Genomic DNA, 16308 nt, shown 5'->3' with positions numbered 1-16308 from the left:
ATTGGATTAGAACCAGCTCTTACCAGTAAACTCCCAAGGATTATTAGTGTAATTTGATTTGTTTTTCTGTGTTTGATTTTCTGTATCATTGTAATGTTTTTCCTCATGTACAGTGCTTTGAGTGCCTTGTTGCTGAAAAGCGCTATATAAATAAACTTGACTTGACTTGACTTTACACCTGCGCCTGGATAGCGGCTGACGGTCTTTGATTGGGATATGAATCTTCTGATCTTCTTATATCAGATACTGTAGATTTCCAGCTTTGTCAAGCTCTTCCAGGGAGGGCCATGAGGGAGACAAGTAAACTTGCCTGCAAGCTTCTTTTTCTCCTGAGATCACCCCCGAGCACAGGATCGGCAAGATACTACGGTTGGAAATGGCACCAAGCAATGGCTTCAGCTGGTATTTATCACTTCTGGCGGTGACGTCAGAGCTGCAATGCATGCTCGGAGCTGTAGTAGTTCGTTTGTTTCCAAATGGATGATGACCCAACAGTGTTTAATCCTGTCTCTCCTAGAAATAGCTCCTGGCTAAGCTTGTACTGTGACTAACTGTATGTGCTCTCTTTCATACTCTTGAAAACTGGCTCAGAGTTCAACTGCTTAGCTGTCTTTCTCTCCCAGGTGAACCCACTAAAGGAACTACTACCATTAATGTTTTACTTTTCTTTCCCATTAGAAGTACTCCTGGATATATAGTTTGGGTTCCCAGGAGAAAAGCACATTCTGCAAACAACAGCAAACTTTCCCAGGCCGGCAGAAGAGCACTGACTTATATAATGTGCATAATAGGCTGTCAATGCTGCCAAGGTAACGGTGGAGAGAGAGGCTATGTGCCATTCCCGTTCTTCACGCAGCTCAGCAACTTGCCATTAGCTGATTGCTATCTGAGTAAATAGGGCTGTATAAATAAACTGAATTGAAATTAATTGTAACTCAATCAATTTTCAAGTTCTTCTATTTTTAAGTCTCTTAAGGCCTTGTGTCAGCATATGTTTTCAACCTGCTGCAGCCCTAGGTACCATCTTGTTCTTTCAGATTAGCTGAACAGACGCTGCTGGTGGTTCCTAAATCACTGGAAACTGAGATATGGTTGATGGTTCCTCTGCACATAAGACAAGCTCTCTCAGTTGATGTTTTTTAAATCTCACTTGAAAACACAGTTTTACTCTTTGAATTTTAACATAAATTTGACATTGATTTTACTAATTGCTCAAATTTTATTGTGCTATGTTTTTGTTTTTAGGATTTCATTGTTTTTACCCCTGCCCTGTGTTTCACCTGTTGTGAGCCTAATTGGTCAACCGTGTGTTGTTTTTTTAAAGTGCTACATAAACAAACATGATATGATATTTAGCTCTGCCCATCTTCTCATCAACTATAGCTAGGCTGTTAGTGCTGATAAGAGATAGACTTTTTCAGTACTTTCTAAAAAATTCAGAAATTCACACACACTAAGATTACTGTACCTTTAAAATTTTGTGAAGGTAATCAAAGAACCAGTAAATATGCTCTGGTGAGAAAAATGTGTTTCAACCCCAGAAAAAGAGCAGATGACCTTATGACACTGTTTGCTGAAGCTCATAAGAAAGTGTTATTATCCACAGCGAAGAGTTCTATACTGACATGGGCTGAACAGCCACACAGAGAGAAGGAAACCATTACTCATCATGAAAGGCCATATTGCAGTTTACAAATGCACTCAGGGACAAACACTTTCATTGTTGTAAACATGTCCTGTGGTCTGATGAGAGTAAAATGTCAGTGTTCGGCAATAATGAGCATCCTTATATTTTATCTTAAGGGTTATTTTGTTGTGTGATAACAATTGTAAGACAGGATCTTGCATGCCAACTAATGCTCTTGTTTTACTGACACAGAAGTCACATTAATTACATTTTCTTTTCTCATGAACAAGGACTGGTTCCAAAGAGCAATTCAAATGTCCCACTCTTTCAAAGATCCACTGTCCTCTATCATATGTGTTGAAATACCAACAGGTACAGGGAACATGATCTTAGATGTAAAATCTGATTAACTAGATCCACCATCTTGTTACTCATTCCCTCATTTTACCCACAGCAATTAAGTTAGTGCTGACTGATTTTAATCATTGTTGCTTAACTTTAATTTATAAAGAGCAGTGGTTTGTTACTGTTTTCCTTTGCCTTCTGTGATAGCAGCTGGTTGAAAGGCCCATGAAAGTATACCTTTTGTGGTCTGCACTGTAAGAGTCATATCATTATATACCAACAGATACAGGTCAACCGACATTTGAGCCGAATGGTTAATTACTAGTTCCTAGTTTCCAGGTGTTTCACTGATAAATATTAATTTCATTCATTAATAACTGTCTGTAGAGATTTAATGATATTTGCTAACAATTAAACTTGTTCCTATGGTATAGAGCCTTAAAGCTTCTCTGTAGAAGGCATATTCCCAACAACAGTGTATGGAAATATCTGGTTTCAATTGTACACATGGTTGTATTCTTGTCATAAAATGCTTTTTATTGGGTTAAGTCTTGGTTAGTCAGAAGAAAAGGCAGCATTTTTTCCCTATCCAAACGCACTGATGGATGATGACAACTCTTGACATCAGTCCAATCTAAATGTACTTGTGCATTGCCGTGATCTAATTTCCTCCCATCCAAGCCTTCTGGTTATCTGCGGCCTCCCCATCGTGCTACACCAGCCAGTGGAGATAATAGCTGAGGTTATGGATTGACCGGTGAGTCATCGTGTGCCCCTGCTTTGGGGAGCGATGTATGTGTTCAAGGCCAAGTCGCAGCATTGCTTTGTTATGAGAGCGCCTGGCATGAGAGCTATCCTGTTTCTCAAGTGCAGACGGGGTCTTGCCGAGGCCACAGTGCAGTGAAATGGAAAGAATGCCATTCCCTGTTCTGTTTGATGCCGAGTGACTGTTAGAGGTTGTGTCATGTTCCTTGGCTATTGACTCAATGACTTGGGACTTCACGACAAAGCCTTAACCCATGCAGGCTTTCTGTGTGCTGACAGGAAAATGTGTCTTCCACTTGTCTTCACATTGACCCAAGGACTCTGTTGGACTGATGTGTTCACATTCACATGGTCTCACCTCCTGAACCCAGAAATAACCTTTGTAGAACCTTATCTGTCTCTAATGCTCTGTCAAACTTCAGTCTGGCTTCCATCAAAACCATTTATTCAACTTATATATATATATGCATGCATTTTGTATTTAGCCCTGTTCTACACTACTTCGTATGATCACCTTTGGCTGCAATTACAGCTTCAGGTCTTTAGGGGTATGTCTTTACCAACATCTAGTGGCTGAAACGTTTGCCCTTTCTTCCTTGCAAAATAGCTCACTCACAATTAGACTGGGTAAAGACCATGTATAAGAATGAGTTTTTAAGATTTTCCAAATATTTACAATTGGATTAGCTCTGGACTTAGTTCTGGCCATTGGTCTGCATTAATCCAAACCATTCCATTTCAGCTCTGGTTGTGGGTTTAGGATCTGCTGGCAGGTGAACATCAAACAGGTTTTCTTCTAGGACTGCCCTGTATTTATTCCAACTAAAGCTTCCCTATTTCTGCTGAAAAAAAGCATCCCCACCGCACAATACAGCCAAAACAATGTTTCACTTTGAAAGGAAGATGTGTTCAACCTACTGTAACTTCTTTGTTAGTTTTTCTCTTTACAGAGTTAATTTTGGTCTCATTGAACTGGAGTACCACCTTCTACATTCTAACATAAGATGTGTCAAATTTTTAAACACTGGCTTTCGTCTTCCCAAGCTCGCAGAAAGGTCAAATTTGTGTGCACGACTAATAGTAATAGTAACAGTATCCCTCACTCAAGAAGGGGCTTAAAACAAAAGCTCAGCACACCTCCACGTCACAATTATGCACTACTATGTGTTGGTCTACCTTTAATGTATTGAAGCTTGTAGTTGTAATGTGACAAATAGTGCAAGGCGTATGAATAGATTTGCAAGGCATTTTATGCACCTCCTTTCTTTATATCGAGATCTATATCAAGAGGTGTGGACTTTTTGTATGGTCGTAGTGAAAAGGAATATCTGCATATCTGAGTATGCCTTTTCTTGTGACATGTTTCAGAAAGTTGACCTGATTTATTGTGAGGTTCCACACTTTGTTAAAAAACACCTATACAACTCTGTGACAACAGGCCCAATTATGCTATTTCTTTTCATATTCAAAAAAGAATGTGAATTGCAAATCCAGCTACTAGTTTTCCTTCCTCTTCTATAATCTAATAATGTGATCCATCATTTCTGCGAGGACAGCCCAACGGCTCAGGCATAAAAACGAATCCCAAGGAGGATTACTACCAGGATTTTTGCATATCCATACATGCAGACTTAAAAGATTCCAGAGGATGGGGGAAAATTGTGCATAATTATGTTGATTTTCTTTAGGACATGCAAAGAAAATTGCAATTATAGATAACATTCATACAAACTATGATTAACCTACAAACATACGCTTGACATCAATGACCTTCATAGATCCCTTCAAGATTGTCTCTTTCTCAACAGAAAAAAAAAATCACCTGCAAATGTGAACTTCAGCTCAGTGGTAGCGCTGTTGGTTAAGGAATGGTCTTGTTCCACAATCATTTATTACCCTGATGAACCTACAGCCCCAGAGCTTTGACAGCACAGCCAAACGATGAGCGAGACAGCCGACTGCCACTATTTGTTCTGCTGAGGCATTCATCACACTAATTACCCATGGTGCCAAGCCGCTCCTCCTGCAACCCAGTGAAGCTTCGTCTTGAAACGAGGAGTGGTAGGAAAACCTCAGATGAGCCTAAACAGAGCGTGTCCCTTTTTTGGCTCTCCTGCACATAATTAAATCAGCACTCCAGAAACTTGACAAATTGGAATGATGAATCTGGCCTCTATGAATAGACACAAATACATGATCAATCACCATACTGAGCAGTTTTGGGAATGAGGAACTGTGCTGCTGTGAAGGACAGGAGTATCTTTGCTCTAAAGGAGATGATTTGTGTCTTTGTTGTGTTTGTGGTGTTAAAATGTCGAAGCAAGGAAGTGTTAAGTGGGTGTTGCAGAGCAAAGCGCTTACAAAACTCCCACAATTCATTATTTCATGGGCCAAATAAAAACAGTGAAGTGAGTTATGCATGCATAATACCTTTTCTGAAGGGCAGCACAAACAACCTGCTTCACATTACTTTTCCTTCAGTGCAGACAGATACACAAGGACAGTCTGTCTACATTAAAGTCATGTCTGCCACCTGACCTTGAGAAGCACCATGTCACATTCATGTTTTCTTTAAATTTCTGTGTCATTTACAGCAATTTGAACAAGCCTCCAACTGTCCCTCCTGGCCCTGACACAGACATCTGAACTAATGTAACACCCGGTACGTCACCACTCGCTTGCATCACCCTCCGGCAGCGGCCAGAGATCAACAGATCAGTTACAAAGAAACTTCCTGAAGACACCAAATCCTCCAAGCTGGCCTCCTGGCCATAGCTTGAGAGTATCAGTGCTGCTCACAAACAAGGGCAGAAAACTATGCTTGACATTAAAAACACACAAATGACTAAAAGTGTAGATGTTAAATTAACATGCATACAAATTGAAAACATTGATGTGTTTATTTCATTAACACTGATACACTTTATGTAAAAATAAATACTTTGCTACAATAATCTTTTTCTGTCAATTGTGTAAAAATGAATTGATATTCTGCAAAATAATTTAAGAGGTAATTGAAAAATAATGAAAATGAAAGACAGCATCTATATCAGTGAAATAAACTATGCAGAAATAGTAGTCAGTAGTCCTGAAAGTATTTCATTGATATACATTGTTATTCTCTACATTCTGGTTGTTGCAGTGTAACGGTTGAGTGTAAAGCTTAGTTGTATTTAGATTTACTAACCTATGTGGGTTAATCCTGAGCCAGATAATGAGTTATAGCCTGAATTAGGTTAGATGTTAAGTAGGACTGTGTGCAAGTTCTCTAGAGGATCCTAACTTTTTACCAAGAAGAATTTTCTCATAAAAGGGATTGCCGTTGGTCTTCCCGTTGCGTCATTATTGCACACTGACCTGCAGTGCAATGTGTCTCTCAAGCATGAAATTTGCCCCATGTAGACGGCTGCCGTGGCTCTGTTAGAGTCATAGGTTGGCTGTCCACGGTTAATTAAGGTGGAGAGATGCTCCGGCGGGCACAGGTGAAGCAGTGGATGGGGATGAGTTGATCTAACTGACAAGCTATTATTGCTCTGTGAACAGGATCTGACCCTGCATAATAGTGTAAAATGTTCCTGTTTGTTTAGCTGACTGTGTAAGCGGCAAGAACCCAACCTGTAGGCTGGGTCCAGAATGAGATCGACACGAATATGAGATGACGGTCTCTGATACACGTGAAACTCCTCTCAGTTAGTGTCTTATTGTACTTTCAATAATGCATTGCCTTGCAAAAATATTTATACATTTAGCATTTTGTCACATTACAACTACAACCGTCAATGAATTTACTTGGAATATCATCCAATATACCAAAATAAAGCAGTGCATGATAGTAAAGCAAGGAAATTTATAAATCATATTCAAATTTTGTTTAGAAATAAAAATTCTAAACTCTTTACTCTAAAACCCCTAAGTAAAATCTACGCAAACCAACTGAAGTTATGCAATTATTAACCAGAGTTAACATGTGTGTAATTACACCTTCCCAACCTTGTAACATGGTAGTGGCAGGATCATGGGGTTGTTTTTCTTCAGTATGGACAGGAAAGGTGGACAGATTAGATGGATGAAGCTAAATACAGGGGAAAATTGTCTAAAGACTTGAGACTGGGGACAGGACACCCATACACATACAGCCAAAGCTCCAATGGGATACTTTACATCAAGCCATATTCAGGTGCTAGAATGGCTCAGTCAAAGTCCAGACTAAGACCCATAAGATAATCTATGGGAAGGCTTTAGAATCTATGGCAAGGCTTTAAAATAGATATTGACATTTGCTCTTGACAAATCTTGATGACAGAGCTTGAACTGTAGTATTGGCATCACAATTAATGACGCATGGAAGTTTGTGTTTATACAGGTCCTTCTCAAACAATTAGCATATTGTAATAAAGTTCATTATTTTCCATAATGTAATGATGAAAATTTAACATTCATATATTTTAGATTCATTGCACACTAACTGAAATATTTCAGGTCTTTTATTGTCTTAATACGGATGATTGTGGCATACAGCTCATGAAAACCCAAAATTCCTATCTCACAAAATTAGCATATTTCATCCGACCAATAAAAGAAAAGTGTTTTTAATACAAAAAACATCAACCTTCAAATAATCATGTACAGTTATGCACTCAATACTTGGTCGGGAATCCTTTTGCAGAAATGACTGCTTCAATGCGGCGTGGCATGGAGGCAATCAGCCTGTGGCACTGCTGAGGTCTTATGGAGGCCCAGGATGCTTCGATAGCGGCCTTTAGCTCATCCAGAGTGTTGGGTCTTGAGTCTCTCAACGTTCTCTTCACAATATCCCACAGATTCTCTATGGGGTTCAGGTCAGGAGAGTTGGCAGGCCAATTGAGCACAGTGATACCATGGTCAGTAAACCATTTACCAGTGGTTTTGGCACTGTGAGCAGGTGCCAGGTCGTGCTGAAAAATGAAATCTTCATCTCCATAAAGCTTTTCAGCAGATGGAAGCATGAAGTGCTCCAAAATCTCCTGATAGCTACCCTGCCCTTGATAAAACACAGTGGACCAACACCAGCAGCTGACACGGCACCCCAGACCATCACTGACTGTGGGTACTTGACACTGGACTTCTGGTATTTTGGCATTTCCTTCTCCCCAGTCTTCCTCCAGACTCTGGCACCTTGATTTCCGAATGACATGCAGAATTTGCTTTCATCCGAAAAAAGTACTTTGGACCACTGAGCAACAGTCCAGTGCTGCTTCTCTGTAGCCCAGGTCAGGCGCTTCTGCCGCTGTTTCTGATTCAAAAGTGGCTTGACCTGGGGAATGCGGCACCTGTGGCCCATTTCATGCACACGCCTGTGCACGGTGGCTCTGGATGTTTCTACTCCAGACTCAGTCCACTGCTTCCGCAGGTCCCCCAAGGTCTGGAATCGGCCCTTCTCCACAATCTTCCTCAGGGTCTGGTCACCTCTTCTCGTTGTGCAGCGTTTTCTGCCACACTTTTTCCTTCCCACAGACTTCCCACTGAGGTGCCTTGATACAGCACTCTGGGAACAGCCTATTCATTCAGAAATTTCTTTCTGTGTCTTACCCTCTTGCTTGAGGGTGTCAATAGTGGCCTTCTGGACAGCAGTCAGGTCGGCAGTCTTACCCATGATTGGGGTTTTGAGTGATGAACCAGGCTGGGAGTTTTAAAGGCCTCAGGAATCTTTTGCAGGTGTTTAGAGTTAACTCGTTGATTCAGATGATTAGGTTCATAGCTCGTTTAGAGACCCTTTTAATGATATGCTAATTTTGTGAGATAGGAATTTTGGGTTTTCATGAGCTGTATGCCAAAATCATCCGTATTAAGACAATAAAAGACCTGAAATATTTCAGTTAGTGTGCAATGAATCTAAAATATATGAATGTTAAATTTTCATCATTACATTATGGAAAATAATGAACTTTATCACAATATGCTAATATTTTGAGAAGGACCTGTAATGTGACAAATTTGAAACTTTCTAACCTTTATTTCATGTACAGTCATATTCAATAAATCTGAATATGCTTTACAATGAAGCTGGTTTGTTAGATTAAAGTACCTTTTAAAAATAACAACCTATAGGGCGCGGCGGTTGAGCAGAGGGAAAATGGGCGGTTTATATTCAGAGGCTTTAGTTCTCGACGCAGCTGTTGCAGGTTTGACTCCAGGCCCATGTGACTTTTGCTGCATGTCTTCCCCATTTTTCCACCCCTTTCTTGTCAGTTTACTGGCAAAAATTATGAGAAAAAAACATAAAAGAAGAAAATAATAACCTTAAAGCACGGTTTAACCATACCTGTCATTAAGCCCACGTTTTATTGGTCTGATGTATAACTCTAGTCTTAAATGTGGTGTTTTATTAGCTGTAAGCAAAAAATCATCATACTTAACAGAAATAAAGGCTTGAAAACATCAGACTGTGTCATTAACCTATATAATGTGTTTCACTTAGTGAGGAGAGTTACTAAAATACATGAACTTTTCAATAATATTCAAATTTATGAATATGACAATATTTCCCATGGCTACATGATAAAAGCCATTGGTGTATATATACACTAATGGCTGTAGATATATATATATATATATATATATATATATATATATACATATACAGTACAGACCAAAAGTTTGGAAACACCTTCTCATTCAAAGAGTTGTCTTTATTTTCATGACTATGAATATTGTATTTTCACACTGAAGGCATCAAAACTATGAATTAACACATGTGGAATTATATACTGAACAAAAAAGTGTGAAACAACTGAAAATATGTCTTATATTCTAGGTTCTTCAAAGTAGCCACCTTTTGCTTTGATTACTGCTCCTCACACTCTTGGCATTCTGTTGATGAGCTTCAAGAGGTAGTCACCTGAAATGGTTTTTCAACAGTCTTGAAGGAGTTCCCAGAGATGCTTAGCACTTATTGGCCCTTTTGCCTTCACTCTGCAGTCCAGCTCACCCCAAACCATCTCGACTGGGTTCAGGTCCGGTGACTGTGGAGGCCAGGTCATCTGGCGCAGCACCCCATCACTCTCCTTCTTGGTCAAATAGCCCTTACACAGCCTGGAGGTGTGTTTGGGGTCATTGTCCTGTTGAAAAATAAATGATGGTCCAACTAAACGCAAACCGGATGGAATAGCATGCCGCTGCAAGATGCTGTGGTAGCCATGCTAGTTCAGCATGCCTTCAATTTTGAATAAATCCCCAACAGTGTCACCAGCAAAGCACCACCACACCATCACACCTCCTCCATGCTTCACGGTGGGAACCAGGCATGTAGAGTCCATCCGTTCACCTCTTCTGCGCTGCACAAAGACACGGTGGTTGGAACCAAAGATCTCAAAGGTTGGAACCAAAGATCTCAAACTTGGACTCATCAGACCAAAGCACAGATTTCCAGTGGTCTAATGTCCATTCCTTGTGTTCTTTAGCCCAAACAAGTCTCTTCTGCTTGTTGCCTGTCCTCAGCAGTGGTTTCCTAGCAGCTATTTTACCATGAAGGCCTGATTCACACAGTCTCCTCTTAACAGTTGTTCTAGAGATGTGTCTGCTGCTGGAACTCTGTGTGGCATTGACCTGTTCTCTAATCTGAGCTGCTGTTAACCTGCGATTTCTGAGGCTGGTGACTCAGATGAACTTATCGTCCGCAGCAGAGGTGACTCTTGGTCTTCCTTTCCTGGGGCGGTCCTCATGTGAACCAGTTTCTTTGTAGCGCTTGATGGTTTTTGCGACTGCACTTGGGGACACTTTCAAAGTTTTCCCAATTGTTCAGACTGACTGACCTTCATTTCTTAAAGTAATGATGGCCACTCGTTTTTCTTTACTTGGCTACTTTTTTCTTGCCATAATACAAATTCTTTTTAGATATATTTTTTTGACGCTAGTGGCCTTTATTTTTATTTTTTGACAGTAGACAGACAGGAAAGAGGGGTCAAGAGAGGGGGAGACATTTGGCAAATATTGCCGGGTCCGGGACTTGAACCCGGGACGGCCACTTCGAGGACTGTAGCCTCCGTATATGGTCGCTAGAGGGTGACACGGGAGTGGATTTTCTCTCCTGTCCCATCCCGCTCCCACAGAAAAATGTCTTGTCCCATCCCAATCCCGGGCCAGCATAACGAAAAAAATCTTGTCCCGTCCCACTCCTGGTAAATTGACTCCCACTCCCATCCCTCTCCCATTTAGAACGACTCCCACTCCTGTGCCACTCCCATTTTTGTTTTCTTCATTTAGTCTTTTGGCAATTTCTTTGTTTGAAGGACCAGTTAGGTCCCTGTTTTTAGTTGTAGTAAAGGCCAGTTAAAGTAAAAAGAATAATAATGAAGAAATAATAAAATATCAAACAAGGAAACAGACCATGCCTATCTTAGCTGAATAAACAAAATGTACATAGTTGTATTTTACTTATTTATTAAGTGATCGTTTCCTTTGAACAATGACATCACTTTTATGTTTCAAGTAGCTGAAACGAAAGAAAAATGCACCTAGCAAGAGAACTGTACTTGTTGAACAAAAGGACAAAAAGGCATTACCTTCATAATTTAGAAACTGTACCTCAATGGTTCACAGCCCTGGTCCTCAGGGACCCCTTCCCTGCAAGTTTTAGATGTGTGTCTGCTCCAGAACACCTGATTCAAATTCTGACATGACCTCCTATACAGGCATCAAGAATAAAGGGTCAAACTAAATTAATACAATAAAATCATTATTAAATAAATAAATGTTGTGAATGTCCCATAAGTGAAGTAAATGTAACATGAAAGAAATGTAACATTAAATGTGCCATTAAATTAAAGGTACCATTTATTTATTTAATACATCATTAGAAACAATAAATGTACCATTATATCATGAAATGGACTATTATGCAATTAAATGTGCCACTGAATAATTAAGTATAATTTTAAAGACGACATGACGTAATTAGTGGTACACTTAATATTTAATGATGTATTACATAAATTGTACATTTAATGGTACATTCAATTTTTTTCTATTTCACAACATATTTATTTAATATCTTCCCTTAATGAAGCCTTTCTACGGAGTCCACGAGGGGACATGGGGGAATTTTTTCTCTTTTTGCGTTCTTACACAATAGTCTTTGCGTTATTTCACAATACTTTGTGGGATAGTTTCCAAACCAGATAACTGCAAAAATGAAACAAACACTACACCCGTTTTGAGATTTATTGAGTTTTATTTTGAAATCAGCCTTAAATAAAATTATCTTCAAATCAGACTAAAAGACAGTTTTTATCCACAAGCTGTCAAACAAACTACTGAACTCTGGACCATAAAACTGCACGAAACCACATCTGTGACACTTTATTTCCTTATTACTGCTGCATGATGTGTACTTTTTTTTTGTACGCCATTAGTGTTTTTGTTTTTATAGTGAGTTGAACGGTTCTTCTTATCCTAAGCATTTAATCGCATTGTTTACTGCGTGTTAACCTGCATATGACAAATAAACCATATCAATCACATATCAGCGTTGTTTGTTTTATGAGCAGTTTGTCATCTGTGCTGCTGTTCCAAAATGCCGAACGTAAAAGTATTGCGTGGGGACGCAAAAGAAATAAATTTCCCCATGTCCCCTCACGGGCTTCCGTACCTTACCTCTTAAATCTTTAGAGCACATGCAGCAATTTTGTTGGTCAGATGAGACTTGACACATGTTGGTACTTTTGGTTTGATGAATGAAGAGATGCAGGGCTGATTTAATCCAGAATCTGTTTTACAAGTGTCCCTTAATCACTGGTGAACTTGATTACAACTAAACACGTTTTACAAGCAGCAGACTGCGTGTTAAAACCGCTACATTCAACTCTCCTGAAGTTCGGTAATATTTGCGACTTTCCTGTCAGCTCTATGAGTTTAATAGATAAGTCCTTATTTCTGACTTTACGTTGCTAATCCAATTTTACCACGTCCAGTTCTCCCCCTGTGTTTGCTCCCTCCATCCTGAACGCAGGAGGAAAACATCGAGCAGAAGAACTGTTGGCTTGTGGGTCGTGTAGTTCGTTTGACTCGCATTATGGTATAGACTTCTTGGAAAAAAACTACACAATGGGGGCGTCAATCCAAGTTTTTTTTCCTTAAAGTTTATAACAAAGTCTCAGTTTTACATTTCCAAAGACAATTGATCCTAGTTTATTTTCCCTCCTATTGGTTAGCTCCCGCTCCCGTCTGCCCCGTTCATTTTTTATCCTGTACCGTCCCAATCACGTGATCTTTATTGATGCTGTCTCCTGTCCCGCAGGATTCCCGTGGGAATCCCGTGACCCGTGGGACTCCCGAAAAAATGTCAGCCTCTAATGGTCGCGCACTAACCCCTACACCATCAGCGCCGCGCCCACCATAATACAAATTCTAAATGTATATTCTGTAGGACTATCGGCTGTGTACTGTATCCACCTCCTGCACAACACAACTGATGGTCCTAACCCCATTTATAATGCTTGAAATCCCACTTATTAAACCTGACAGGGCACACCTGTGAAGTGAAAACCATTTCAGGTGACTACCTCTTGAAGCTCATCAACAGAATGCCAAGAGTGTGAGGAGCAGTAATCAAAGCAAAAGGTGGCTACTTTGAAGAACTTAGAATATAAGACATATTTTCAGTTGTTTCACACTTTTTTGTTCAGTATATAATTCCACGTGTGTTAATTCATAGTTTTGATGCCTTCAGTGTGAAGCTACAATATTCATAGTCATGAAAATAAAGAAAACTCTTTGAATGAGAAGGTGTTTCCAAACTTTTGGTCTGTACTGTATTTATATATATATATATTCTTTTTAAGATATCTTTTCGGCACTAGAGGTCTTTATTTTGATAGTAGGTAGACAGGAAGGAGGGGCAAAGAGAGGGGGAGACATTCGGCAATGGTCGCCGAGTCCAGAACTCGAACCCGGGACAGCCACCTCGAGGACCACAGCCTCTATACGTGGTCGCTCAACCCCACCAGCGCCGCGCCCATGACTCAAATATATTTTAATGCAAATTCAGATACTCTGTAACTGGTAGAGACAGATCTGTAAATCAGACAGAATTTGCACTACCAGGTCAGTGAGTTACAGGATTTAGAGTATTTTTGTGGACTAATGGGTTCTCAATCTTCACTTTGAATATACATGTTAGTGGTTGAAAGTATGATGACAAGGCAGCAGTGCAGCTAATGAAATTTGTATCCAGTCAACAAATAAGAAAGTTAAAGAAAACAGGATTTTCTTAGCCATCATCTCAACTGTTGGCTAAATCTGTAGATGTGCAGGAATTAGCCAACATGTTTCATTTTCATCTGTAGTCCCTGACTTGTTAATGGTTTAACAGAAAGTTTAAAAGCAATAAAATCAGAAATACATTAAAAAGGTTCATATACAACACCAGAGATATTTGATTATCTGACCAGTACCATGTTAGTTGGCAAAATATAATAGACAAGAATGTAAATTAAATTAAATTATTCCATACATATATGTAATACAATAGTATACTATTAGATATATACTGCCTGCACACCCTGCACATAAACTGTTTAGAGTTTTATCCTCAGGCCGTTGCTACAGAGCGATACTTTAATACTTTATTTGACAACTCGTTATTTTTGCAGGCTACTGAAGATGAAGGGGTTTTCTGCAAAGGGATGAAAGTTGGTCTGGTGATGGTGAAAGATGGAGAAGAGATCGTTGACGTGTCTGTGGTCTTGGAGGAAGCGGTGGTCCTGACTGATCTTAAGGACATCCCAAGTGCTGTTGCCATGCTCATGGGTCTGCTCTACTGTCTGAACATGGACTACCCTAAAAATCAGAAATACGCCTTTGAGGTGATTCAGAAGGTGTTCATGAACATTGGCGGAGGGCAGTGTTCATCCCTTGTTCATGGCCTGAGAAACAGACTTTTGCGGAAGACAATGTAAAACCTCAGTTGAGTTCGGATCTTTATTATGGACTGTGGCTGATTCAGTTTTTCTAGTTTTTCAGCATTGAATTAGATTAAGATTGTTAAATGGCTCGTTACAAATATTCAAATACAAGGATAGTGATAGTGGTATACAATATGTTGTAGTGTTACTTTAGATTTAGATTTAAACAAAACATTGCTTATAAATATTTGAGCCATTTTGATAGGCTTGGTTAAACTTGACCTGTAGGCTGCTATGGCCTGTTTGAGGTCCTTCTTTCTGAAGAATGTTTTTTTACTTCAGACTAAATTGTCCTAAGCTTCAAAGTGGTTTATTCCATGCATGGCAAATAATTAATAAAAGTTGCTCATTTAAAAAATCATTTTTGAGCAAGTTTCATTGATTTTTATTATGGGGTAATGGGGGTAGATGCTGTTTTCATGTCAATGTCTATATCTCAATTGACTTAATTGACAAATGTTTAAGATGAATCAGATTTAAGAGTTATAACAACTAATTGAAGTAGTTACATCAAGTAATGAATTTATATTGATTTAATTCACAGAAATATTGAAGATGAAATATATATCAGTGTTTAAACAACTAGTTTAACTAGCTAAATCAACTACAAAGGTTTAATTAGTTCAATTAAGACAAATAGTTAAGATAAAATGCATTTTCTAGCACAAATGACTACATCAAGCATTTATGTTAAAGTATTAATGCAGATTAGCTCAACTCAAAGAAGAGTTTAAATTGATTGAAGTTGGCATGTTCTGTTAACAATCTTTGACAGTTTAGTAAACTAACAACATTGAGTCAACTATACTGTACACTTTTACTGGACTTAATATAAAATTTTGAGGCAGCCCTTGGAATTGTTTTTTTGAGTTAAAACAACATGTTACATTTTACAGTGTACGAACTTGGCAATAAAGCTGATTCTGATTCTGATATCTTCCATTTGAAAGAAAAAATAAAAGTATTTTTGTTTTTCAGACTGGTTTAGTTCTGTGCCATTAAGCATGAGATTTGGTTCAGTGTTAACATCTGAACATGTGCACATACATAATCAGGGCAACTATCATTTGTCACTGGTAGTCGGATATCTGTGTTTATTTACATGTGTTTTTTTTTTTTACCCTGTTATGTTTTCCACTTCCTTGTGTCTTCCATCACAACATCAGGTCCAGTATAATCATGGTATGGTTTAGATACAAGGCTGTCATTGAGTGAGACTGTTTATTTACCTTTTACAATAACAGCCTCCATCATGCGTCATGATATTACTGAAACTGTGGATACTCTCTCACAATCTTCTAGCTGGAGAGGACTTTTATCACACTCCAAACATCATGACCATAATAAGCTTACATCAGATTGCTGTTTACTCTAAATGCCAGGACTACTCCTGGGTTGCTCCACACTCCTTGAAGCTGGTGAAAAAATAAACAAGTCTAAATACACTGCACATGGCAAAAAAGGGTAAACTTTTATTATGGGATGCATTTCTAGTGGTGTTAAGTTAATCTTACACATGGTTATATTACTTTTTGTCATTAAGATTAATTGACTTTTTCTTTGAGATTTTGTGAAAAAGTGTTTGCCCCTAGGCGAAGTCTTCTACAGCACATCCCAACAACTCTAATTGAT

The 16308-nt window shown here is 39.0% G+C and overlaps 1 protein-coding gene across 2 annotated transcripts in view; it reads left to right on the top strand.

The window, feature by feature from the left end:
- Positions 1-15026, top strand: part of LOC124867218 (solute carrier organic anion transporter family member 3A1-like) — a 78034-nt gene extending 63008 nt beyond the window's left edge. Inside the window, exon 11 of one of the 2 annotated variants that reach the window (XM_047363540.1) lies at positions 14365-15026. In XM_047363540.1, the coding sequence (XP_047219496.1) occupies positions 14365-14372 (8 nt within the window). In that variant the 3' untranslated portion in view covers positions 14373-15026. Of the gene's footprint in view, positions 1-5331; positions 5692-14364 lie in introns of those variants that run through there. The other variant, XM_047363539.1, reaches the window with a different exon arrangement.
- The last annotated feature ends 1282 nt before the right edge of the window (positions 15027-16308 follow it).

Source organism: Girardinichthys multiradiatus, chromosome 4 (assembly GCF_021462225.1).
Source record: "Girardinichthys multiradiatus isolate DD_20200921_A chromosome 4, DD_fGirMul_XY1, whole genome shotgun sequence".
In the NCBI taxonomy this organism is placed as follows: Eukaryota; Metazoa; Chordata; class Actinopteri; order Cyprinodontiformes; family Goodeidae; genus Girardinichthys; species Girardinichthys multiradiatus.
This window is presented reverse-complemented; position numbering and strand designations above follow the sequence as displayed.